This window comes from Carcharodon carcharias, chromosome 1 (assembly GCF_017639515.1).
Source record: "Carcharodon carcharias isolate sCarCar2 chromosome 1, sCarCar2.pri, whole genome shotgun sequence".
Lineage (NCBI taxonomy): Eukaryota > Metazoa > Chordata > Chondrichthyes > Lamniformes > Lamnidae > Carcharodon > Carcharodon carcharias.
In genome coordinates this window covers 5,200,297-5,227,912 of record NC_054467.1, presented here as the reverse complement: position 1 = coordinate 5,227,912, position 27,616 = coordinate 5,200,297, and the positions used below count along the sequence as shown (strand labels likewise).

At 44.5% G+C, this 27,616-nt stretch overlaps 1 protein-coding gene across 1 annotated transcript; it reads left to right on the top strand.

The window, feature by feature from the left end:
- Window positions 1-2,305: 2,305 nt before the first annotated feature.
- Window positions 2,306-27,128, top strand: LOC121284929 (proepiregulin-like). Its single transcript, XM_041200859.1, has 5 exons — window positions 2,306-2,474; window positions 22,161-22,247; window positions 23,637-23,760; window positions 25,474-25,620; window positions 26,758-27,128. The coding sequence occupies exons 1-5, from the start codon at window positions 2,417-2,419 to the stop codon at window positions 26,894-26,896; spliced, it is 555 nt and encodes a 184-aa protein (XP_041056793.1). The 5' UTR covers window positions 2,306-2,416; the 3' UTR covers window positions 26,897-27,128.
- Window positions 27,129-27,616: the final 488 nt, after the last annotated feature.

The following is a 27,616-nucleotide window of genomic DNA, read 5'->3' as shown; positions in this document are numbered from 1 at the left end:
TCTACCCTATCAAACCGTTTCATGATTTTAAAGACGTCAATCGGATTAACCCTCAATCTTCCTTTTTCTAGAAAAAAGAGCCCCAGCCGTGTTCTGTCTTTTCCAGTAGGTATAAACCGTTAGCCCTGGTATTATCCAAATTCATCATTTTTGCACCTTCTCCAGTGTCTCTATATCCTTCCTGTAATACAGTGACCATAACTGTTCACAGCTCTCCAAGTGTGGTCTAACCAAGATTTGATAGAAGCTGAATGTAACTTCCCTACTTTTGAATGCTATCCATCTAGAAATTAGCCCCAGTGCTCTGCTTTTTAAAAAAATCTCATTAATCTTTCTCACTGCCCCCGATACTTCTGTTCCCCTACCCAACTTGGACAATTATGTGACCTCTGGCTCTTTTGCCAACCACCTGAAGTCTGTTCCCTTGGTTACCGACTCTCCTGCCAGTTGGAATGGTATCTCCTTATATAGTCTCAAAAGCCTTCATGATTTCTGACTCATTTCCGGGAGGTTTTTGATATCAACTTTGTGCTGTTTGACAAGGGGTGGAACTTGGCACCCCGTGTCAAGTGATGAGGGAGAATGTGTTTCCCAACGGGAATTCCCCTGTATCTCTGGAAGAAGTGGAGGAGCAATGGAGGGGCGGCTGATAGGTCGGGGAGGGCTGGAGATATAACACCCCACCACGCTAGAATAACAAAGCAGTAAGTCACATACCTGTCGAGGGAACAATGCCTGTGCAGGCTTTGCTTTTCAAAGGAAGCTGATGGTGAGTTATGCAACCTGTTGCAACCTGACCTACAGTTTAACTCCAGCGCAAGTATTACTGGTGGCAGTTGTTGTCACATTCATCCTTAACTCTTACATCACAGAGTCTTTCCAGGTTGGCAATGGTATTTGTCAGAAAGCTGTGGACCGAGGCATGTGGTAAGTCATGATGCCTGCAGTGTTTGCAGAATAAGTAACTTCATTATTCTGCGCACCAACCCCCTCCTCCCCCCAGCCCCACCATGGAAAACTGGCAGTACAGTGATGGGGTGGATTCCTGATGGTGCAGGGAACCATATTGTTTAAAGGACATGGAGGCACTGGAGAAGGTGGAAGAGATCCGCTAGGATGAGACCAGAACAGAGGTTATACATATTAGGAATGAAAAGACTTGTAGCGATCTTTAAAACTATGAAGGTGTTTGCTAGGGTAGATGTAAAGGACATTCAACTTGTGTGGGGAGACCAAAACTAGGGGCTATAAATCTCAGATAGTCACTAATAAACCAATCAGGAATTCAGGAGAGTGGTGAGAATGTGGAACTCGCTACCACAAGGAGTAATTGAGGTAAATAGCGATGTTGTGTTTAAGGGAAAACTAGATAAACACATGGCCTACTCCTGCTCCTAGTTCTTATGTCCTAGTGGTAGTGCAATTTCCAAGCCTTCTGACAAATTCTTGCCAAAATTACAGTCACCAGAATGGCTACAGATTTTCGGCCCCCATGTATACAAAAGTGTTAATTTTACTGACTCCTTGTGCCAATTATTAAACAGTGGGGCAGGAGTTTCTCACCGGCTTCAGATCCCTGAAGTTGGGATGAAATGGAGGCCCCTGAGCCTGAATTTGACGGCAGCGGCACAAGCTCAGCTCCTTTACCGAGAGCGGCCTCCTAACTGTCTGCCGCTGGGCTCACCGTCCAGCTCAGGATGTCAGGCATGACCCCAATGATGCCGGCTCAACCAGAGGGCCGGCAGCTCCAGGGCCTCACCACAGCCCTACCGGGAGAGGTAGGTACTGCTGAGGGAGGTCGGGGATCAAGACGGTGCAGAGCTGAGTAAAAAGTAAGGTCAGAGGTGTCAAGGCAGGCAGCTGGTTTCCTGCGAGCAGCATCAGCTATTTAAAGCTATTATTCGAAGGGTCATGAGGACTCGAAAAGTCAACTCTTACCTTCTCCGCCGATGCTGCCAGACCTGCTGAGTTTTTCCAGGTAATTCTGTTTTTGTTTCAGCTATTTAAAAATATATTCAATGAGAGCTCCTGCTGTGGGTTCGATTCTCACAACAGAACGAAAGATTATGTACAAAACACACTTTGCCCTTTCCTTCTAACAGCCACACTCCTGGTTTTAGATAATGTTAAATATTGCAACACATTACCAGCAAACATTTAAAGGAAATAAACAATTTCCATAGCACATCGATGAATATCATCATTATAACTATGTGCCACTGTTACTGATGTGGCAATTTCCGGTGTGAGCAGCAGTTAAATATCTGCATAAGTACAACTGGGAAGGACAATTAGAAACTGCATTTCTGTTCCAAACTCGGAGAGGGGAAAATACTTCCTGGATGCAGTAGTGGCACGGGAAAACTCTTGAACGCTCCATTGTTTTTTCTACCTTGGCCCCCCCAGTTCCTGCGATATGGTCAGTAGCAGCAGCAGCAGCACCTGCACAGAATGGACCCTTCTCCTCCTCCTAGGTAAGAGGGCAGCGATCTGAAACTTTGAAGAACTCTGTGGCTGTTGTGAAAGGGAGCTGATGTTGCTTGTACACTCCTGCCTCAGTCAGTGTCTTGTAATCACCTGTGGCCAATTTCACTGAAAAATCAAAGGGGATTCGATGTTAGCGTGTGGCCCCCAGGAACATATCACACACAAACGTGATACTTAGATATTTATGTCTTAAGAAAAAAAAAATTAGCCACAGGGTCATGGAAGAGCAGATCTTGAGTGGAGACAGACAAGTCAGGACTTACAAATTTCCGCATTGCATTAAACTAATAGACAGAATAATAATAGCAGGGTCACCAAAGAGTGAGTCTAAATTATGAATGAAAGCTCCTGTCACGTCAGCTGTTCCTTGGGGGCATTCAATCCTTAAGTTGCTTTCGATTTCCCTGCGCTAAGTATCAGGGGTAAATCCCATGCCCTCCATTATTAAGATGAATATCCTTCTGTGAATTGTTAACTTTGATGGGTTGGCACCAAGAGAGTTGCTTGTCGAAAGGCCTCGTGAGGATCGGAATGGGAATGCTGGAGGAATGTCACCCTCACGTTTCATACAGATAGAATTGAACACAACTCTCCACAAGTCACAACATGCACTCACCCAGTTAATGCAGAACGCACGTAAATTCCTCATGCTCATTTATGTAAACATTTTAAATTAAATTTACAGCTGAGACTTAAAAAATACTCTTCCGCATTCCAGAGAAAGAGAGAACTTGCATTTACATAGCACCTTTCAGGATCTCAGGAACTCCCTGAATGCTTTACAGCTAATTAAATACTCTCGAAGCATAGTTGCTGTTGTAATGTAGGAGACACAGCAGCCGATTTGCGCACAGCAAGATCCCAGATATTCTGTTTTTAGTGGGGTTGGTTAAGGAATAAAAATATTGGCCATGTCACCAGTGAGAACGCTCTTGCTCTTCTTCAAATAGCGCTGGCGATCTTTATGCTAATTTTGGATGGCAGACGAGTCCATGGTTTATTGTCTCACCAAAAAGATGGCATCTCAGCAGTGCAGAATTCCCTCAGTATTAAACCCTCCAGATCCCTGCGTTCCTCTAATTCTGGCCTCCTGTGCAACCTTATTCCTTCAGTTGCCAGGGCCCTAAGCTCTGGAATTCCCTCCCTAAATGTCTCTGTCTTTCATAGCTCTCTCTCTCTCTCTTCCTTTAAGTCAAGCCTTAAAACCCATTCCTTTGACCAAGCTTTTGGTCACCTGTCTGAATATTTCTGTGGCTTAGATTTTGTTTTGTCTGAAAACTCTACTGTTTAGTGACTAGGGGCATTTTAATATATTAAAAGTGCTATATGAATGCAATTTGTTGTTGCATCAGTAACCAACTACATTTCAAATTTTCACTGGTCTAATTTTTTAAAAATTCTTTCACGGTACGTAGACATCACTGGCAAGGCCAGCATTTGTTGCTCATCCCTAATTGCCCTCGAACTGAGCGGCCTGCTAGATCATTTCAGGGGGCAGTTAAGGGTCAGCTGTGGGTCTGGAGTCACGTGTAGGCCAGACCAGGTACAGATGGCAGATTTCCTCCCCTAAAGGGGACATTAGTGAACCTGATGAGTTTTTACAACAGTCCATAATAGTTGCCATGGTCATGATTGCTGAGGCTAGCTTTATATTCCAGACTTATTATTTGAATTTAAATTCCACCAGCTGCCTTGATGAGATTTTAACCCATTTTCCCACAGCATTTGTCTAGGCCTCTAGATCACTATTCCAGCAACATCACCATCTCCCTGATATTTTTTTTTGCCAATCAAAGTATGATCTACATACTTACACAAAGCTTTGATTTATAAATTTGCCGAAAATGCTAAACTGGGCGATTAATGGTGACAGAACAGGCGAAAAGATAAACATTAAACTTACCACAAAAATGATCAATTCTACAGTCTTCCTTGACTATAAAGCACTTTTGGACTTCCTGAGTTATGAAAGCTGTTTGATAAATGCAATTTCATTCCTTCCTTCATACAAAAGCCAAAAAAGCAAAATACCATGGATGCTGGAAATCTCAAGTAAAAACAGAGAAACCTGGAAATATGCAGCACCTGTGGGATTTCAGGTCGATGACCTTTCATCAGTTCTTCTTTTTTGCTTGAAATAATATTCTGCATTTATCTTATGTAAATCCTGATAAGTCTCCCCTTTGAGAGTATAAAGTTTTGAGATTTTGTAATCTTTCTACATAGCCAAGTCTCTTTGCACTTGGAATTAATATTCTTGCTTTTCCTGACACTCTCTTCAATGTCTGCACATCATCTTTTGAAATGGTGATCAGCATTGAACACAGTTTCTAATTGTGGTCTGAGCCTGTAAGCGGACTGTTTACAGCTTGTAAAGCCTTAGCATAACCGCTTGCAGACTCCTACTGCGCAGTGCTAAACACTCCAGGACTCCATTATCTTCTTAAGCTCTTTCCCCCCATTGTGTAAACATTGAAAATTATATGTCCATTATTATGCCCAGATCTTTTTTCAGCTGTCATTGTGCGCTAATTCCGATTGGGTACATTTATGACACACTTTGTAAGGCAGTGTGCATTACTTCACATTAAATAGATGTCTTCCATGTGTTAAAGTTCAACTAGCATTTCAATTGCATTACTCATTTGTCCATTCAATTGTGTAATCTATTTGTCTGTTTTACCTATTTGTTCACTCAGTTGCATAACCTAATCTATATCCTCAAAATAAATTTGAGGAACAACATCTCATCTTTTGATTAGGCAATTTACAGGCTCAACAATTGAGTTCAACAATTTCACATCACAATCAACACTCATTTTTTCGGACAGCAGCTGTTGATGACTCTGCCATTCCCATTTATATGTCCTCCGACCCATCTTTTATTTAGACCATAAGACGTAGGAACAGAAGTAGGCCATTTAGCCCATCGAGTCTGCTCTGCTATTCAATGAGATTATGGCTGGTCTGATAATCCTCAACTCCACTTTCCTGCCTTTTCCTCATAACCCTTGATTCCCTTACTGATTAAAAATCTGTTCATCTCAGCCTTGAATTTACTTACCACCCGACCTCTGCAGCCCCCTGCGGTAAAGAATTCCACCGATTCACTACCCTCAGAGGGAAGGGAATTCCTCCTCATCTCTGTTTTAAATGGGTGCCCCCTTACTCTGAGATTATGCCATCTGGTCCCAGACTCTCCCATAAGGGGAAACAAACTCTCAGCATCTACTCTGTCAAGCCCCCAAAGAATCTTATATGTTTCAATAAGGTTGCCTCTCATTCTTCTAAACTCCAATGAGTACAGGCCCAACCTACTCAACTTCCCCTCATAAGAAAATCCCTCCATACCCGGGATCAACCTAGTGAACATTCTCTGGACTGCCTCCAATGCCAGTATATCTTTCCTTAGACAAGGGGACCAAAATTGTTCACAGTATTCTAGGTGTTGTCTAACTAGTGCATTGTATAGTTTTAGCAAGATTTCCCTATTTTTATACTCCATTCCCTTTGAAATAAAGGCCAACATTCCATTTGCCTTCCCTATTATCTGTTGAGCCTGTATCTTACTTTTTTAGGATTTTTTTTTTATTCATTCACAAGATGTGGGCTTCGTTGGCTGGGCCAGCATTTATTGCCCATCCCTAATTGCCCTTGAGAAGGTGGTGGTGAGCTGCCTTCTTGAACCGTTGCAGTCCATGTGGTGTAAGTACACCCACAGTGCTGTTAGGGAGGGAGTTCCAGGATTTTGACCCAGCGACAGTGAAGGAACGACGATATATTTCCAAGTCAGGATGGGGAGTGGTTTGGAGAGGAAGTTCCAGGTTGTGGTGTTCCCATCTAACTGCTGCCCTTATCCTTCTAGGTGGTAGTGGTTGTGGGTTTGGAAGGTGCTGTCTAAGGAACCTTGGTGAATTCCTGCAGTGCATCTTGTGGATGATACACACTGCTGCTACTGTCCGTCGGTGGTGGAGGGAGTAAATGTTTGTGGATGTGGTGCCAATCAAGCACTTTGTCTGGACAGTGTCCAGCTTCTTCAGTGTTATAGGATCTAAACTCATTCAGACAAGTGGGGAGTATTCCATATCATTCCTAACTTGTGCCTTGTAGACTGTGGACAGGTTTTGTGGAGTCAGGAGGTGAGTTACTCGCTGCAGGATTCCCAGCCTCAGACCTGCTCTTGTGGCCACAGTATTTATATGGCTAGTCCAATTCAGTTTCTAGTCAATGGGAACCCCCAGGATGTTGATAGTGAGGTATTCAGTGATGGTAATACCATTGAACATTAAGGGGCGATGGTTGGATTCTCTCTTGTTGGAGATGGTCATTGCATGACACTTGGGTGGCACGAATGTTACTTGTCACTTCTCAGCCCAAGCCGGATATTGTCCAGGTCTTGCTGCATTTGGACATGGACTGTTTCAGTATCTAAGGAGTCACAAATGGTGCTTAACGTTGTGCAATCACCAGCCAACATCCCCACTTCTGACTTTATGATGGAAGGAAGGTCACTGATGAAGCAGCTGAAGATGGTTGGGCCGAGGACACTACCCTGAGGAACTCCTGCAGTGATGTCCTAGAGCTGAGATGACTGACCTCCAACAACCACAACAATCTTCCTTTGTGCTAGGTATGACTCCAATCAGAGGAGAGTGTTCCCCCGATTCCCATTGACTCCAGTTTTGCTAGGGCTCCTTGATGCGACACTCGGTCAAATGCTGCCTTGATGTCAAGGGCAGTCACTCTCACCTCACCTCGGGAGTTCAGCTCTTTTGTCCATGTTTGAACCAAGTCTGTAATGAGGTCAGGAGCTGAGTGACCCTGGCAGAACCAAACTGGGCATCAGTGAGCAGGTTATTGCTAAGTAAGTGCCGCTTGATAGCACTGTTGATGACCCCTTCCATTACTTTACTGATAATTGAGAGTAGACTGATGGGGTGGTAATTGGTCGGATTGGATTTGTCCTTCTTTTTGTGTACAGGACGTACCTGGGCAATTTTCCACATTGCTGGCTAGGTGCCAGTGTTGTAGCTGTACTGGAACAGCTTGGCTAGGGGCACAGCAAGTTCAGGAGCACAAGTCTTCAGTGTTATTGCTGAATGTTGTCAGGGCCCATAGTCTTTGCAGTATCCAGTGCCTTCAGCCGTTTCTTGATATCATGTGTAGTAAATCGAATTGGCTGAAGACTGGCGTCTGTGATGCTGGGGAACTCTGGAGAAGGCCGAGATGGATCATCCACTCGACACTTCTGGCTGAAGATTGTAGCAAATGCTTCAGCCTTTTCGATTGCACTGATGTGCTGGGCTCCCCCATCATTGAGGATGGGGATATTTGTGGAGCCTCCTCCTCCGGTGAGTTGTTTAATTGTCCACCACCATTCACAATGGATGTGGCAGGACTGCAGAGCTTAGATCTGATCCATTGATTGTGGGATCGCTTAACCCTGCCGATCACTTGCTGCTTATGCTGCTTGGCACACAAGCAGTCCTGTGTTATAGCTTCCCCAGATTGACAACTCATTTTTAGGTATGTCTGGTGCTGCTCCTGGCATGCCCTCCTGCACGCTTCATTGAACCAGGGCTGATCCCTGGCTTGGCTGTAATGGTAGAGTGGAGGATGTGCCGGGCCATGATTGTGTTTGAGCACAATTCTGCTGCTGCTGTTGATGCCCAGTCTTGAGTTGCTTGATCTGTTTGAAATCTATCCCATTTAGCATGATGGTAGTGCCACACAACACAATGGAGGGTATCCTCAGTGTGAAGACAGGACTTCATCTCCACGAGGACTGTGCGGTGTTCACTCCTACCGATACTGTCATGGACAGATGCATCTGTAGCAGGCAGGTTGGTGAGGATGAGGTCAAGTATGTTTTTCCCTCTTGCTGGTTCCCTTACCACCTGCAACAGGCCCAGTCCAACAGCTACGTCCTGTAGGACTCGGCTAGTAGTGGTGCTACCGAGCCACTCCTGGTGATGGACATTGAAGTCACCCACCCAGAGTACATTCTGTGTCCTTATTACCCTTAGTGCTTCCTCCAAGTGGTGTTCAACATGGAGAAGCACTTAATCATCAGCTGAGGGAAGGTGCTACATGGTCCGATCAGTAGGGGGCTTTCTTGCCCATGTTTGAACTGATGCCATGAGACTTCATGGGGTCCAGAGTCGATGTCGAGGACTACCAGGGCAACTAACTGCTGACTGTATACCAGTGTGTCACCACATCTGCTAGGCCTGGACATACCCAGGGATGGTGATGGTGGTATCTGGGACATTATCTGTAAGATATGATTCCATGAGGATGACTGTCAGGCTGTTGCTTGACTAGCAAGTGAGACAGCTTTCCCTATTTTGGCACAATCCCCCAGATGTTAGTAAGAAGGACTTTGCAGGGTCGACAGGGTTGAGATTGCTGTTGTCGTTTCCAGTGTCTAAGTCAATGCCGGGTGTTCATCCTGGTTTCATTCCTTTTTTGTGACTTTGTAGTGGTTTGTTACAACTGAGTGGCTTGCTCGGCCATTTCAGAGGGCATTTATGAGTCAACCACATTGCTGTGGGTCTGGAGTCACATGTAGGCCAAACCAGGTAAGGACGACAGATTTCCTTTCCCTAAAGAACATTAGTGAACCACTTCCATGGTCGTCATTAGACTTTTAATTCCAGATTTTTATTGAATTCAAATTCCACCATCTGCCATTGTGGGATTTGAACCTGGGTCCTCAGACCATTACTAGCTCCAATACCACTACGTCATCACCTCCCCTGGAGTGGGGAGGAGTGGAAACCCCTCCACAGAAACAGATACACTGCAGTTGTGGACTTTCATCCAAGTGAGCCCATCACTGGGACATGGAGCCTCCCATTCCAATGGCCCTCTGTCCTCCAATCCCCTCCACTTCCCCCCAATCCCCTCCACATACCCCATAAAGAGACAGGCATAGCTGGGGCCCATGCGGGTACCCATAGCCCCCCCACTTCCCCATCTCCATAGTTTATTTGATTATTTATGTTGAGGTCAAGGCATATAGAAGGAAGGGACAATCTGAAGTGTAGTTTAAATTAAAGGTGGAATGTAGCAAGCACATAGCTTGAAATGCTAAATCTTTAGAAAACACTGGTAGGGTCTCAGCCAGAATATTGTGTCCAACTCTGTAAACCACTCAAGGAAGGATCAAAGCATCAGAGAGGGCACGGAGGAGGCTTACAAGAATTACTTTTAATTTTACAGCACAGGATCAGGCCATTCAGCCCAACTGGTCTGTTCTGGTGTTTGTGCTCCACACGAACCTCCTCCCACCCTCCTTCATCTTGCCCTACCAGCATATCCCTCTATTCCTCTCTCCCTCATCTGTTTATCCACACTTAAATAAATTCATATTCACCTCAACCACTTCCTGGGGAAGCAAGTTCTACCATTCTCGTTGTGAAGATATTTCTCCTACTGGGTTTAGTAATGATTGGTCTTCCCCAGAAGTGGAAATATCTTCTCCACATCAATCCTACTGAAACTCTTCATAATTTTAAAGACCTCAATCAGGCAACCTGTCTTCAATTTCCCCCATTGGTTGGTGCCCTCCCCTAATTCCTCATTGGCTGGTACCCTCCCCCAGTTCCCCCATTGGCTGGTGCCCTCTCCCAATTCCCCCATTGGCTGGTGCCCTCCCCAATTCCCTTATTTACTGCAATGATTCCAGGATTGAGGAACTTCATTTAAATGCTGAGACAGGAGAAGCTGGGTTTGTTGCCCCAGAGCAGAGATGGTGAAGTGGAAGTTTAGTAGAGGTGTTTTGATAGGGTGGACAGAAAGAAACTGCTTCCACTGGCAAGTCAGTTGGTAACCAGAGGACACAGATTTGAGGTAATTGTCAAGGGAACCATTTAGGAGGTGGGAGAATTTTGGTGAGTGCATTGATGTGATCTGGAATGCGCTGCCTGAAAGGGCAGTAGAAGTAGATCCAATAATAACTTTCAACAGGGACCTGGATAAATACCTGAAAAGGAAAATTTGCAGGGCTATTGGAAAAGAGCAGGGGGAGTGGGTCTATTTGGAAAGCTCATTCAAAGAGCTGGCACATGCCTCTTCCTGAGCTATATGATTCTATGATAATTGTAGATGAAACCTTCCAGGGAAGAATATAACTAGCTAAAGTTTGAAAAATGAAACACCCAGCTTTGAGGATTTCAGTGATCACAAAAAGTGTATGTAATAGTCTTGTTGCTATGTGTAATAAGCTAAGAAAAAAGGGTTCATTTCTGTTTCAGTGAGGTGTTTGAGGAATGCAGGACCACACCCACACTAATCTATTTGCAGGCTTCAACAATGCAGACAGCTGACATATGGTTGAACTAAAAAAGAGTATTTGAGTGCCAATTATCAAAGTATACATGTGCATACATGGCAGGGAATTATGTTCAATAACAACAAGGAGATTATGAATTGAATTAAGCTGTTGATTCCAGGCGTTAGAGAAGTTATCCATTTTAATTAACATACATTTAAGGATTGGATAAAGATGTGAGAGTTAAAGGAATCGAGGATATGTATATAGGATGAGATGAATTATGTCAGAGGTGTTATATATCTGCGCGTGCCCCCAGTTTCATTTTATTTTTCTTCTCATCCGACGCCTCAACAAGAAACTCTTTCTCTCAAGTGCTAAGGAACGCAAGCTCCAACAACTCATCGACACCAACACCCATCTAGGACCCTCCACCCCTGCCTATCGCTCAGTCCCCACCCCATCTTCCAATCCCAGCCCCAGCCGTGTATTCACTATACCCCCTGAGATTCCCCTCTCTGACGCTGATTGTTCAGTGCTCAGCAAAGGACTTAGTTTCATACCCTTACACCCTCATTTCAATGAATTTCGGGCTCGGCATGATGCTGAACTCTTCTTCCGCTGTCTTCGTCTCCGTGCTTACTTCTTTGGGCAGGAGTCCTCTCCCTGTTCAACGGATCCTTTTACCCACCTCCAATGTTCTCCCTCCACCTGGACCCCTCCCTCTGGATTGTTACCTTCCCTTGATCTTTTCATTCAAATCTGACGGCGCGACATTAGTCATCTCAATTTCTCTGCTCCTCTCACCCATTCTAATCTGTCTCTCTCTGAACTTACTGCACTCCATTCTCTCAGGTTCAACCCTAACATTGTCATTAAACCCGTTGACAAGGGTGGTGCTGTTGTTGTCTGGCGCACTGACATCTACCTCGCGGAGGCTGAGCGTCAACTCGCAGACACTTCCTCCTACCTCTCCCTGGACCATGACCCCACCACTGAACATCAAGCCATTGTTTCCAGGAATGTCACTGACCTCATCTCCTTTGGAGATCTTCCTCCCACAGCTTCCAACCTGATAGTCCAACCTCGGACGGCCCGCTTCTACCTCCTACCCAAAATCCACAAACAGACGGCAGACCAATCGTGTCAGCTTGCTCCTGCCCCACAGAACTCATTTCTCGTTATCTTGACTCCCTTCTCTCTCCCCTTGTCCAGTCCCTTCCCACCTACATTCATGATTCCTCTGACACCTTACGTCACATCAACAATTTCCAGTTCCCTGGCCCCAACCGTCTCCTCTTCACCATGGACGTTCAATCCCTCTACACCTCCATCCCCCACCAGGATGGTCTGAGGGCCCTTAGCTTCTTCCTCGAACAGAGGCCCGAACAATCCCCATCCACCACTACTCTCCTCCGTCTGGCTGAACTTGTTCTCACACTGAACAATTTCTCCTTTAACTCCTCTCACTTCCTCCAAATAAAAGGTGTGGCTATGGGTACCCGCATGGGCCCCAGCTATGCCTGTCTCTTTATGGGGTATGTGGAACATTCCTTGTTCCAGTCCTACTCCGGCCCCCTTCCACAATTCTTTCTCCGGTACATCGATGATTACTTCGGTGCTGCTTCATGCTCTCGTCGGGACTTGGAAAAATGTATTAATTTTGCTTCCAATCTCCACCCCTCCATCATTTTCACATGGTCCTTCTCTGACACTTCCCTTCCCTTCCTTGACCTCTCTGTCTCAATCTCTGGTGATAGACTGTCCACCAATATCCATTACAAACCCACCGACTCCCACAGCTATCTCGACTACAGCTCCTCACACCCCGCTTCCTGTAAGGACTCCATCCCATTCTCTCAGTTCCTTCGCCTCCATCGCATCTGTTCCGATGATGCTACCTTCAAAAACAGTTCCTCTGACATGTCCTCCTTCTTCCTTAACCCAGGTTTTCCACCCACGGTGGTTGACAGGGCCCTCAACCGTGTCCGGCCCATCTCCCGCGCATCCGCCCTCACGCCTTCTCCTCCCTCCCAGAAACATGATAGGGTCCCCCTTGTTCTCACTTATCACCCCACCAGCCTCCGCATTCAAAGGATCATCCTCCGCCATTTCTGCCAACTCCAGCATGATGCCGCCACCAAACACATCTTCCCTTCACCCCCCCGGCGGCATTCCATAGGGATTGTTCCCTCCGGGACACCCTGGTCCACTCCTCCATCACTCCCAATCCTCAACCTCCACCTATGGCACCTCCCCAGGCTTACGAAAAAGATGCAACACCCGCCCCTTCACTTCCTCTCTCCTCACATTCCAAGGGCCCAAACACTCCTTTCAAGTGAAGCAGCATTTCACTTGCATTTCCTCCAACTTAGTCTACTGTATTCGTTGCTCCCAATGCCGTCTCCTCTACATTGGAGAGACCAAACGTAAACTGGGCGACCGCTTTGCAGAACACCTGCGGTCTGTCCACAAGAATGACCCAAACCTCCCTGTCGCTTGCCATTTCAACACTCCACCCTGCTCTCTTGTCCAAATGTCTGTCCTTGGCTTGCTGCATTGTTCCAGTGAAGTTCAACGCAAACTGGAGGAACAGCACCTCATCTTCCAACTAGGCACTTTACAGCCTTCTGGACTGAATATTGAATTCAACAACTTTAGGTCTTGAACTCCCTCCTTCATCCCCACCTCCTTTCTGTTTCTTCCCTCTTCCTTTTGTTTTTTCCAATAATTTATATAGATTTTTCTTTTCCCACCTATTTCCATTATTTTTAAATCTATACCTTTTATGCCCTGTTAGTCTTTCCACCCCACCCCCACTAGAGCTGTACCTTGCATGTCCTGCATCCATTCTTAATTAGCACATTCGTTTAGATAATATCACCACCTTCAGCACATCTGTGTTCTTTTGTCTGTGACATCTTTTGATTATCTGCTCCTATCACTGCCTGCTTGTCCCGATAACCACACCACCGCCCCCCGCCCCCCCCACCTTAAACCAGCTTATATTTCACCCTTCTCCTAATTTTACTCAGTTCTGTCGAAGGGTCATGAGGACTCGAAACGTCAACTCTTTTCTTCTCCGCCGATGCTGCCAGACCTGCTGAGTTTTTCCAGGTAATTCTGTTTTTGTTATATATTTGCTAGTTTGTTGGATATTTTATGTCTAATTTATCTCACAGTGATACGGAGATGACATGAGCTCTATGTCTGTAACAGGTTTATTTACAATACTTTAAAGCATCTCAGAATTTGCAGAATTTTCTACACACTTATGGTATCAGCCAGAACCCAGGTCTTCCTGGAATTTTCAGTTTTTTAAGCTCTCTAGCTCCACCCACAGGCTCATGTAATTATGTACAGTTACATAGATCAGTGAATTGACTAACAAAATCAAACACTGATCAATCAAACCATTGAACACTACAGGGGGAGGCTTATGTGAAGCATAAACACTGGCATCTACCAGTTGGGCTGAATGGCCTGTTTCTGCACTGCAACATAATAGTTGAAGCTCTAAATTATTATTTTGCTCCAAGCCTTTTGATATCACACACTAGTGAAAGGCCTTCCCAGGTTACCTATTGGGATGGCTGTTCTTCACACAGTGAGTGCTGACAGGCTAATTAACTTTAGAGGCACTTAAGTGAAACCCAAACTAATCCTCACCTGTGGAACAATATCCTAGCTACACTGTCTAGCCACTTTGATGTATGCTGAGCACAAGCTGAACAAATACAGGCTCTGAATTTTCTCAACTGGCAGAGGAATCCATTCCAAAAAGCTTAAATCATTTTCCTTAAAATTAGAGCTGGGACATCCAGGGTGATGTCAGGAAGCACTTTTCCACAAAAAGTAGTGGAAAGCTCAAACTGTCTCCCCCAAGAAGCTATGGATGGGAGCTTCCATCTCCCATATGGCAAAAGGCGTGGAGACTCACTTTGCTGGGAGTTGCTGCTTGCATGGTTTACATAGGTTCTTGCATGTCACTGGTCACTGGTACTCAGACCAATGAGGCAAAATCAAGGGGCTCGAGCACAAAATCCTGGCTGACATTCCCAGTGCAGTGCTGAGGGAGTGCCGCAATGTTGGAGGATAAGTACTGAGTGAGTACTGCACTGCCGGAGGATCAATACTGAGGGGGCCAAGACTGTTGAAGGATCTGTACTGGGAGAACGTGGGTCTGTTGGAAGGTCAATACTGAGGGAGTGCTGCACAGTCAGAGGGTCAGTACTGAGGGAATGCTGCACTGTCAGGGACAGTACTGAGGGAGTGCTGCACTGCTGGAGGGTAAATACTGAGCGGATGCTGCGCTATTGGAGGATCAGTACTGAGGGGGGCCAGGACTGGTGGAGGGTCAGTATTGGAGGAGTGCAGCACCCATTTACAACAAAGATGAGGAAGAATTTCTTCTCTTAGAGAGTAATGAATCTGTGGAATTCACCCATGATTACAGTTGTATCCTTATTGCATGAATCTCTAATATTCTGCTTAATGTCTCCCCATACATCTCCATTACTCTTTGGGAGCCTATAGACGACCCCCACCAACATGTTCTGCCTTTTGGTGTTTCTTATCTCCACCTAAACAGATTCCACATCATGATTTTTGAGCCAATATCCTTCCTCGCTATTGCATTGATTTCCTCCTTTACTAACAGTGCTATCTCCACCTCCTTTCCCTATTTGTCTGTCCTTCCTAAATATTGAATACCCCTGGGTGTTCATTTCCGATCCTTAGTCACCCTGCAGCCATGTCATGGATTGATTAAGAAGGGGGAAATGGAATAGGAGAGTAAGCCTGTGGGGAACATAAAAACTTACTGTAAACGTTTCTATAGGTATGTGAAAAGAAAAAGATTGGTGAAGACAAATGTAGGCCCTTACAGTCAGAAACAGGGAAATTTATAATGGGGAACAAAGAAATGGCTGACCTACTAAATATATACTTTGGTTCTGACTTCACAAAGGGGGACACAAATAACATACCAGAAATGTTGGGGAACACAGGGTTTAGTGAGAGGGAGGAACTGAAAGAAATCAGTATTAGTCGGGAAATGGTGTTGGGGAAATTGATGGGATTGAAGGCCGATAAATCCCCAACGCCTGATAATCTATATCCCAGGAAGTGGCCATAGTGGATGCATTGGCGGGTCATCTTCCGAGATTCTATAGACTCTGGAACAGTTCTTACAGATTGGAGGGTAGCTAATGTAACTCCACTATTTAAAAAAGGAGGCAGAGAGAAAACAGGGAATTATAGACCAGTCAGCCTGACGTCGGTAGTGGGGAAAATTCTAGAGTCCATTATAAAAGATTTAATAGCTGATCATTTGGAAAACAGTGGCAGAATCGAACAGAGTCAGCATGGATTTATGAACGGGAAATCATGCTTGACAAATCTACTGGAATTTTTTGAGGATGTAACTAGTAGAGTTGTTGAGGGGAAGCCAGTGGATGTGGTTTATTTGGACTTTCAGAAGGCTTTCGACAAAGTCCCACATAAGAGATTGGTGTGTAAAATTAAAGCACATGGAATTGGGGATAGTATATTGAGATGGATAGAAAACTGGTTGACAGACAGGAAACAAAGAGTAGGAATAAACGGGTCTTTTCTGAATGGCAGGCACTGGGGTACTGCAGGGATCGATGCTGGGACCCCAGCTATTCACAATATATATTAATGATTTAGATGAGGGAACTAAATGTAATATCTCCAAATTTGCAAATGACACAAAGCTGGGTGGGAGGGTGAGCTGTGAGGAGGATGCAGAGATGCATCAGTGTGATTTGGACAAGCTGAGTGAGTGGGCAAATGCATGGCAGATGCAATATAAGGTGGATAAATGTGAGGTTATCCACTTTGGTAGCAAAAACAGGAAAGCAGATTATTATCTGAATGGCTATAAATTGAGAGAGCGGAATGTGCAATGAGACCTGGGTGTCCTCGTACACCAGTCGCTGAAGGTAAGCATGCAGGTGCAGCAGGCGATAAAGAAGGCAAATGGTATGTTGGCCTTCACAGCAAGAGGATTCGACTACAGGAACAGGGATGTCTTGCTGCAATTGTACAGAGCCTTGGTGAGACCACACCTGGAATATTGTGTGCAGTTTTGGTCTCCTTATCTGAGGAAGGATGTACTTGCTATAGAGGGAGTGAGCAAAGGTTTACCCGACTGATTCCTGGGATGGCGGGACTGACATATGAGGAGAGATTGAGTCGATTAGGATTATATGTGCGGGAGTTCAGAAGAATGAGGGGGGATCTCATAGAAACCTATAAAATTCTAACAGGATTAGACAGGGTAGATGCAGGAAGGATGTTCCGGACAGTAGGGGAGTCCAGAACCAGGGGTCACAGTCTGAGGATATGGGGTAGACCATTTACGACTGAGATGAGGAGAAATTTCTTCAACCAGAGAGTGGTGAGCCTATGGAATTCACTACCACAAAGGAAACATTATATGTTCTCAAGGAGTTAGATATAGCTCTTGGGGCAAAAGGGATCAAAGGGTATGGGGAGAAAGTGGGAGCAGGTTATTGAGTTGGATGATCAGCCATGATCATATTGAATGGTGGAGCAGGCTCAAAGAGCTGAATAGCCCACTCCTAGTTTCTATGTTTCTATGTCTCCATAATTGTAACTATATCATAACCGTTTATGTCTATTTGCACTGTTAATTCATCTACCATATTGCGAATGCTCCGCGCATTAAGATACAATGCCCTTAGATGTGCCTTCTTAACCTTGTTAGTCATCTTAGCTTTATTTTGCACTATGACCCCATTTGTTTTTCACCTTGTTTTTTCTGCCTTCCACTTTTGCTTTTTACTTTTCTGTCTTTCATTTCTCTCCTTGGTTCCCCTTGCCCTGTCTCCCAGCTCAGGCTCCCACCCCCCTGCCATTCTAATTTAAACCCTCCCTGACTGCACTAGCAAACCCCCTGAGGACAATGGTCCCGGTTCTGTCCCAATGCAACCCGTCCTATTTGTACTGGCTCCACCTTCCCCAGAACCGGTCCCAATGCCCCAGGAATCTGAATCCCTCCCTCCTCCCCACTACGCCATTTCTTCAGCCATATATTCATCTGGTATATCCTGTTATTTCTACTCTCACTAGCACATGGCACTGGTAGTAATCCTGAGATGACTACCTTGTAGGTCCAACTTTTTAATTTATGTCCTAACTCCCTCTATTCAGCTTGTAGGACCTCATCCTTTTTTTTTTACCTATGTCGTTGGTACCAATATGTACCATGACCACTGGCTGTTCGCCCTCCCCCCTTTAGAATGCTTTGCAGCCTCTCCGAGACATCCTTGACCCAGGCACCAGGGAGGCAACATACCATCCTGGAGTCTCTTTTCCAGCCACAGCAATGCTTGTCTGTTCTGCTTACTATTGAATCCCCTATCACTATAGCCCTGCCACTCTCCTTCCACCCCTCTTGTGCAGCAGAGCCACCTGTGGTACCATGGTCTTGGCTCCTGCTGCTTTACCCTGAGAAGCCTCCCCCAACAGTATCCAAAATGGTATACCTGTCAGAGAGGGGGACAGCCACAGGGGACTCCTGCATTACCTGCCTTCCTCTACTCTGCCTGGTGGTCACCCATCCCCCTTTCTGCCTGCTTAGTCTTTACCTGCGGTGTGATCACTTCACTGAATGTGCTGTCCACAACAATCCCAGCATCGCAGATGCTCCACAGTAAATCCATCCACAGCTCCAGCTCCAAAATGTGGTTAGCCAGTAGCTGCAGATGGACACTCTTCCTGCACATATGGTGGCCAAGGGCACTGGAAGTGTCCATGACTTCCCACATAGTGCAGGAGGAGCATATCACAGTTGCGAGCTCTGCTGCCATGACTTCCCATTAGATTAAATGTGTTATTTATTCCCTTTAAAAAATACTAATTACACTTGGTGCCTTATTTCATCCCAAACACTCCCACTACAGTCCAAATTCCTCACTTATTTTGTTTAAGCTAATGGACTGCAACAGTTTAATTGGTAGAAAAAATAGAAGTAGAAGTACTCACCTGACCTTACTTACCAATCAGCTGCCTCCCCTGCATCGTGTCACTTTTTGAATCGTGATGTCTTCACTCCACTTTCAGCCCCGAGTCTCCCTGGAACTCCATCTCTGTCCAAGAGCCACTTTCAGCCCCAAGTCTCCCTGGAACCTTCGCTCTGTCCTCGAGCTGCTTTCAACCCCGAGTCCGGCTTCTGCTATTTTTAAATCCCCACTCTGACTCTCAGCTCCTGCTCCTTTTAAAGTATTTAATTAGCTGTAAAATGCTTTGGGATATCCTGGACTTGTGAAAGGTGTTTTTTGAATGGAAGTTCTTTAGTAGGTTCTGATGATTTGAGAGGAAACTGAATGAAAGTCTGTATAGTGTTTGGGGGATTGGTGGGAAGCTAATGTGGGTGCCAGATATTGTGTAATTTTAAGGCTGGTAAGTGTTGGTGATGCATGTGAGGTGGAACAGCCAAATGCAGCAGCAGATGCATCCATGTACTGACCCCAATAGACTTTTGTGGCCATGGAATATGTGAATTGGAAATGGTCAGAAAAACCATGCACAGCCAAAATTTCCAAAACGCATTCCAAGCTGGTTAGGCTCAAACACTATTGACCTCTCTACCACCACCAAAAGCCTTAACCTCTCCTTCCTCCCCAACATCCCCAATCCCATTGGAAACTTCTGCAATGCCATTCTCCTGAGCAACCTTCTACTCATTCTCAGCGCTATAATCTGTAATCGCACTTGCACTAATTTGTGAGAAGTTGATTGGAACTGCATCAACAATTATCACATTGTTTAATGGTATTTGCACTCGTAATAATCAGGTGTAACTTTCTGCGGTGAGTATAACAGGCAAATTAATGTGTGCAAGCAGGTTCTTCAAAGTAACGGGGAGGCTGATAGTGAGATAACGTTTGTGTGAAACAAGCTGCAAATCAGCCTAAATCGACTGGTATATGTAGTCAACGATCTGGTGCTTTTCCAGCAACATCCAGCCTGTTGTGTTTTGCATTGCAGAACACGTTGTGGGTTTTGCTAACTATCGATTTTGATTAATTATTCAAAACTGTCTTTCAGAAATTGGAAATCCTTTGTGGGTGCTGACTTTTAGTGATGTGTTCTTGTGACAATTCACTTCATGCTAGGGTATTTGGTCCAGTTATGGATGAACTCCTAACCTATTGCAGAACAATCAAGTCTACAGTAAATTTACAATTACATTCAATTGACTTTATTATTGTCCATACAGAAATTTGTTTTGGGTACATTGCTTGGTCATCAATAAAAACCATATATAAATAAATGTTAACAATAAAAGAAAGAAGATAACCCTATCACAAATATTTAACTTGAATTAAAACATGTACTAAAAACTAATCCAATGTATTAAAATAATCGGTCAGTGAGTTCCACCCTGAATCAACATCCTCATCCATACATCAAACTCCTGTTAAAAGTTCCTACAGAGAAGGACACAAATGGGTTCAGGAACCGATTTGCCTGCATCTGAGGGATTGTAGCATTTTGCCTGAACACATGCAAAAGTAATACTGAGACAGGGAGTGATTCTCATTGCTTGTGACTCTCTTTATTTTCGTCAAGCTTCTTCAAGACCCGATTTCGCCAAGAAAAATCTGCTCATCAAATGCCCTTTCTGCCTGGTTCAATAATCACCACACTGTTAAAGAGTCTACTTTCAAAAGACAACAGAACCAGGAGAGACGTCCAAAAAGAATAGCACTCTCAACTGCAGCTGTATAGAAGTGTTTCATGATTGTGGGATGTACTCGAAAGGATTTTAATTCTCTCGGCTGGTATAATTGTGTATGGACTGCAGTAGTTTGAGCAAGCATATCACCACCACCTTCTCAAAGGTTGGGCAAGAAATGCTGGCCTAGCCAGTGATGCCCACATCCCATGAATGAATAAAATAAATGTCCCTCAGCCATCACATCCATACACTGTTTCCTTCAGTTCAACTTATCAACTACTTTGATACCTAGATAACTGTTTGAATGTCCACAACATGAATCTTCACAGGAACAATATCATTAACTGGCTTTTTCCTAACATCTATAACTAATTCTTTTGTCTTGTTTTCATTCCGTTTAAGAGAATTGTTCTCGCACCATTTTACAAACTTCTCCACTGAGTTTCTATAGTTCCCTCTGTTATTCCTGATGAGACACAGACATACTGTACCATCAGCATACTCTGGGACGGTTATGTCACTGTGCTCTGATCGACAATCATTTCTACAGAGGATGGAAAGTAAAGGTGACAGTACACAGCCCTGAGTAAATCGAGTATTCATTAACACAGGCTCCTCCTAAATGCCAGAAACTAACACCCATTGAAGGAATCTATATGAAGGAAATCACTGATCCACAGTGGGAGAGTAGGATTGACATCAAAGTTTTTCAATAAGCATGAATAATTGCAGGGTACTAAAAACAGAAGAGAATGAACAAAGCATGAGCGTAGTTGCTTAATCTATCCTTGTGCTGTTTGATCTGATGGACCAAGGTCAGAACAGCATCATCAGCTTAAGAGTTAATAATTATAATCGTAATGTAATATACTGAACAATAAAAAATTTGACTCAACAATCAGAAACACTGTAGTGTGGAAGATTTATTGAACAGAAAACTTCAATACAAACAAGAGATGTTATTTTGGGTGAAGGTGAGCAGGTGAACTGGAATGTGACTATATTGAGACTTAGGACTTTCTCTGCTACAGGCATGTCTTATAAACAAAAAGATATCATGTTCAGCTGAAAGGGTGAATCATTATTGGCCAGCTGTATGTAGACTGCTAGCATGCAAATGCTTTATAACACGTCCAAGCAGCTTTAGTATTGTGACCTGAGGCGTTCACAATATTTCGTGACATTTAAACCTTACTTCCATCATCTCCATGGTAATGCAGGATCAGTCTTGTCTCAGTGAGTCGCATCCGCACCCCTATGACAGGTGATGCTGGGTTCAGGTCCCACAGTTTAGTGGTAAGTGACAAAAGAACCAGAGGGGGAGATAAGGAGAATTCTTTTTACACAGCGAGTTGTTGTGATCCGGAACGCACTGTCTAAAAGGGCGGTGGAAGCAGATTCAATAATAACTTCCAAAAGGGGAATTGGATAAATACTTAAAGGGAGAAATTTACATGACCGAGGACAGGGCAGAGAATGCAAGAATAATTGGATAGTCTTTGAAAGAGCTGGCAAAGACATGTTGGGCCAAATGGCCTCCTTCTGTACTGTAGGATTCTGATTGAAGCACTTTGGAATATGCTAAAGAAATGATCAAGTAAAATATCAAAGTAAGCTGACCTCATCACCCTTGACCTTGTCAATTTTTCCCTCTTTTGTCAATAGAATTTTGCCTTTATCACCTCTGTGACAGCACAACAATAATCCCACGGTGTGTCCCAGGCCAGCTCGGTACTGAATGCAACGCAACAGGTAAACAATATATATTATGTCACATTTTTATACTTTGCTCAATACTTCATCATTCATTTCATACAGTTTAGTTTGAGAGAAGAATCCAGTACAAACTTCTGGAAAACAGTTTGGAATTGGATCTGGGGTAAAACAGATCATCCCTCTGTCCCATCTCATTGGCTATCTCTCCGTCCTGTCTCATTGGCTATCTTTCTCCATCCTGTCTCATTGGCTACCTCTCCGTCCTGTCTCATTGGCTAGCTCTCTCCGTCCTGTCTCATTGGCTAGCTCTCTCCTGTCTCATTGGCTAGCTCTCTCCGTCCTGTCTCATTGGCTAGCTCTCTCCTGTCTCACTGGCTATCTTTCTCCGTCCTGTCTCATTGGCTAGCTCTCTCCGTCCTGTCTCATTGGCTAGCTCTCTCCGTCCTGTCTCATTGGCTAGCTCTCTCCGTCCTGTCTCATTGGCTAGCTCTCTCCGTCCTGTCTCATTGTTTTGCACCCTGCTTGATCTTCTTTTCCATCAGCTTCATTGAGAGACCTTGGGGCAGTGGTAATATCACTGGACTAATAATCCAGAAGCCCATGCTAATGCTCTGGGGTCACGGGTTTGATTCTCACCATGGCAGTTGGTGGAACTTAAATTCAATTAATAAATCTGGAATATAAAACTAGAATTAGTAATGGCGACCATGAAAACTATCATCAATTGTTGTAAAAAACCATCTGGTTCACTGATGTCCTTTAGGGAAGGAAATCTGCTGTCCTTACCTGGTCTGGCCTACACGTGATTCCAGACCCATCGTGACTGCGATGTGGTGGACTCTCAAATACTCTCTGAAATGGCCTAGCAAGCCACTCAGTTCAAGGGCAATTAGGGATGGGCATCTTAATGATGCATGAAAGAATAAAGAGAAACAAAGTCAGGTGCCAGCCTTGGCTTAGTGTGTAGCAACCTCACCTCTGAGCCTGAAGGTTCTGGCTTGAAGTCATTCCAGAAACTTGGACACCCAAAGCTCAGGCTGACATTTCCAATGCACTACTGAGGGAGTGCGGTACTGTTGGAAGTGCTTTGGGAGGAGATGTTAGATGAAGGCCCTGTCTTCCCTAGATCCCACGGTGCTCATTTGAAGAAGAGCAGGCAAGCTCCCCCTGGCGTGCTGGCCAATATTTTTCTCCCAACCAGCATCACTAAATCAGATTATCTGGCCATTACCTCATTGCTAGTGTGGGGGCTTGCTGTGCACATATTGGCTGTTGCATCTTCAGAAGTATATCAGGGGTTTCATGGTGCTTGTGCTGTTTGACTGGTCCTTTATAAAAATGCTTTTCACCTGTTATTTAATTTCAAATATTTAGAAGGTATTACTTTGCTACGTGCACTGATAAAATTTATTACTTTTCAAACAGAGACGCCAGTAATAATTCCCCAGGCAGCTGAGGTGAAAAGATCAAAGTGCCCTCCTTCAATGGAAAGTTTTTGTCTTAATGGAGACTGTGTGTACATCCCACATGAGAACATACACTATTGCAGGTAAGAAAGAATATATCACAATGAGGTTGGTTAATTCCTCACGGTAATTGTTAAGTTGAGGTAAAGGTTCGTGTGCAGCTGACATGAAGACACACAAGAGGGTAACAATTCAAATCGATAAAGTTAGCGTGCATTTCTTTCAGTTCAAAATTACAGCCGCGAGTGGGGTTCGAGTCAGAGGTCCGGTTAACATCCTCAATTCAAGTCAACAGTGAGCGAAGCGAGAGGGCATGGACTTAAAGCAATTGGCAAAAGAAGCAAAAGCGACACGAAGATAAACTTATTCACGCGGCGAGTGGTTCGGGTCTGGAATGCACTGTCCTGAGAGTGTGGTGGAGGCAGGTTCAATCGAGGCTTTCAAGGGAGAAAGATTCTGTTATCTGAAGTAGAGGGTTACGGGAGAAGGCGGGAGAATGGCACTGGGTGAGTTGCTCATTCGGCGAGCCAGTACAGACATGATGGGCTGAATGGTCTCCTTCTGTGCTGTAAAAATTCAGTGATTCTGTGAAAATTGGACAAAGTATAAAATGGGCCATTTCTGGCCAGGTTAGGTTAACATTGGGGATTATATTTCTACATGCGCCAACTCAAGTTGTCCTGGAGCAAGCGACTGTATTGATGGCCTCATTGTCTGCAGCACCTGTTAGTCTTTTCTTCCGCACAAACGTTTCACCGTAACCCCTGCGTTCATTAAGAAAGACTCGCTAACGCCCTGTGGCAATTCCCCACGGGCAGTCGAGATTGAGGGCAGCCTTCAGGTGAAGCAGGGTCAGAATGTGAGTTATTTGGAATGGGACAGACACAATTCAACCTTAGGTTGAAATTCATAAATTCCGTTCTTATTTTAACGGCACGTGAGCTTACATCATTATTTATAGTTAAATAGCAAAGCTTGATGGCAAGTTGGGATGTTATGTAGTCGATCTGTTTGGATGTTCTTGTAGTTCAAGCTGAGGAGCTAGAGGTTTAGAAATGCTGAGATACTGCAATGCCACCAGTCCTGGGACATTGTAAAATTCTCATCTCCTTTTTTTCAAATCCCTTCAGCCCTACACCCCTCCGAGATCTCGGTGCAGTTCCAATTCTGGCCTCTTGTATATCCCCCATTTCTAATCTCTTCATCATTGATGGCTATTCCTTTAGCTGCCTGGGCCCTAAACTCTGGGAATCCCTCTTTCCACCACCCCCCCCACCCCCAAACCTCTCCACATCTCTATTCCTCTCTCCTGCTATAAGATCCTCTTGAAAAGCTACCTCTGACCAAGAATTTTGGTCATCAGTCCTAATGTCCCCCCCCGAATAAAAACAAAAAATGCTGGAAAAGCTCAGCGGGTCTGGCAGCAGCTACCGACGGATAAACGGAGTTAACGTTTCGAGTCCAAGATGACTCGTCTTCGCAATATCTCCTTATGTGGCTCAGTGCCAAATTTTGTTTGATAACTCTCCTGTGACGCCCCATGCACTGGATTAAAGGTGCCACTTAAATGCAGTTTGTTGTTGTTGGCTGTAATTGCAAGGGAACAAAGTTATATAAATAGTCATTTGGTAGTATGGGAAGAGGCCATTCAGCCCCTTAATTAAAACAAGGCTGAACCGGGCCTAAACTGCACCCACCTACCTTGGTACTGACAGATGAAGCCCCTAGGGTTTTCTGTGGTGCTTGTTCAACAAGTGTGAGTTTCTTTTGATTAATTTCACATTTTCCTTTTTAAGGTGTGCGAAAGGTTTCAGCGGCGTCAGATGCATGCACTTTGAACTGGTTCAGCAACCAATCAGCAAGGAGGATGTGGCGCTGACAGTGGCTATAACTTTCCTTGTGTTCGTGGGCCTGCTAATTGCCTCTTATCTGATCTACATGAGGTATTTATCTATTGGGCAGTCTTCAGAATCTAGAACATAACAACCCTTTGCTTTGTTTAATTGTGCATACAAAAAACATCCTTCCATTCCTTCCTTCCTCATGTGTTTATCCAGTATCCCCTTAAATGTATCTACACTATTCACCTCAACCACTCGCTGTGATAGTGAATTCCACGTTCTCACCACTCTCTGCATAAAGAGGTTTCTCCTAAATACCAATTGGATTTATTGACTATCCTATATTTACGGTCTCTAGCTTTGTATACGGGTACTCTACTTACAGATTTTGGGTTATACCTTACGCATAAACCCTGGCAGCCTGGGCTCTCTTATTTTGGGGTTTGATGGGATTTAGAAAGACCAGTTCTTAGTTCTTCTTCTTCATAGGCCAGGGTTTTACATCCCATGGGTGGGCACACCCCTGACCCGATCGGGCGTAAAACGACACATGATGACGTTGGGTGAGCTTCCCGACATCATCATGCATTCTTGCGATCTTTTGGTCGGCAGGTATACGCAAGTGTCGGCAGGGCGGCCGCTGACAATTAAGAGGCCTATTAAGGCCCTTAAGCAAGTAATTAATTTGTATTTTGTCACTGCCCATTGAACCCAGATTTTTGCAATATCTGTGGGGCAAAATATTTCCTGATTTCCATCCTGAATGACATGGTTCTAATTTTTGTCTTGATTCTCCTCAGATGAAGTCCAAACACAACTGTGTACAACAGCCCTCCCTATGTATCCATCTCAATTACATCTTCCCTTAACCTTCTCTGCTCTAAGGAGAACAATCCCAGCTTTTCCATTCTCTCCACGTTAACTGAAGTCCCTCATCCCAGTCCCATTCTAGTAAATCCTCCTCTGCACCCGCTCCAAGGCCCTGATATCCTTCCTAAAATGCGTTCTCCATAATTGAATGCAATACTCCAGCTGAGGCTGATCCAATGATTCATAAAAGGCTTACCATGACCCCCTTGCAAACTCTTCCAGTCTAACAACACGGTGAAAAGGTTTACAACAAAGGCAATGCCATCACCCCAGTTAAACGTGCTGCACAGGCAGCAATTGTTGTCTGCATGCACAATATCCTTTTTGAATATTTAACGCTGTACTAAGTTTTTTTTTAAATTTTTTCAGATGCAGAAAGAACAGATCCAAACATCAACCACATGACACAAGAGAGAAAAATCCAACCACAGTTGAATCTAAAGAGCCATTCTTGGGGCTGAACACGTTACCTCCAAGCACAGCATTTCAGAACATGCTTTACTGTTAAACACAGTCATTAATTTAAAGTATTTAAAGTAATTGCACTAAATGGTGATAGTAATGATGGTATTATGGGCCACCTTCAGCCACAGGTGTATGGGTGCTCCTCATTTCCTGATTTCCAACCTGAATGATGTGGTTCTAGTTTTAGTCTCGATTCTCCTTCTCAGATGGAATTCCTGCACTGCAGAAATTCACCAAGGCTCCTTAGACAGCACCTTCCAAACCCACGACTACTACCATCTAAAGGACAAGGGCAGCAGGTAAATGGGAACACCACCACCTGCAAGTTCCCCTCCAAGTCACACACCATCCTGAATTGGAAATATATCGGCCGTTCCTTCACTGTCAGTGGGTTTAAATCCTGGAACTCCCTCCCTAACGGCACTGTGGGTGTGCCTACACCACTTGGACTCAAGAAGTTCAAGAAGGCAGCTCAGCACCACCTTCTCAAGGGCAATTAGGGATGGGCAATAAATGCTGACCCAGCCAGTGACACCCACATCCCGTGAATGAATTTTTAAAAAAAAATCCCAAAGGCAAAGATTTACTGTGAATAGCATTTTTTTTTCCTTGGATTTTTTTTCCTCCTCCCAGTTCTCCTGAGGAAGTTGACTTCTTCCTAGATTTTTTGAGAAAGTTTTGTCTACTCCCTTCCTCTCTTCAAGATTTTAACTCCTCACTTGAATGATGCAACTTTTTTGCTGTTATTCTTGTTTGAAGCTTT

Bases quoted from the DNA above. Each gene is read 5' to 3' on its own strand.
- LOC121284929 (XM_041200859.1), top strand. From the start codon at position 2,417: ATGGTCAGTAGCAGCAGCAGCAGCACCTGCACAGAATGGACCCTTCTC. The intron at 2,475-22,160 runs GTAAGAGGGCAG...TTTTGTCAATAG, and splicing joins GACCCTTCTCCTCCTCCTAG to AATTTTGCCTTTATCACCTC. The intron at 23,761-25,473 runs GTAAGAAAGAAT...TTCCTTTTTAAG, and splicing joins GAGAACATACACTATTGCAG to GTGTGCGAAAGGTTTCAGCG.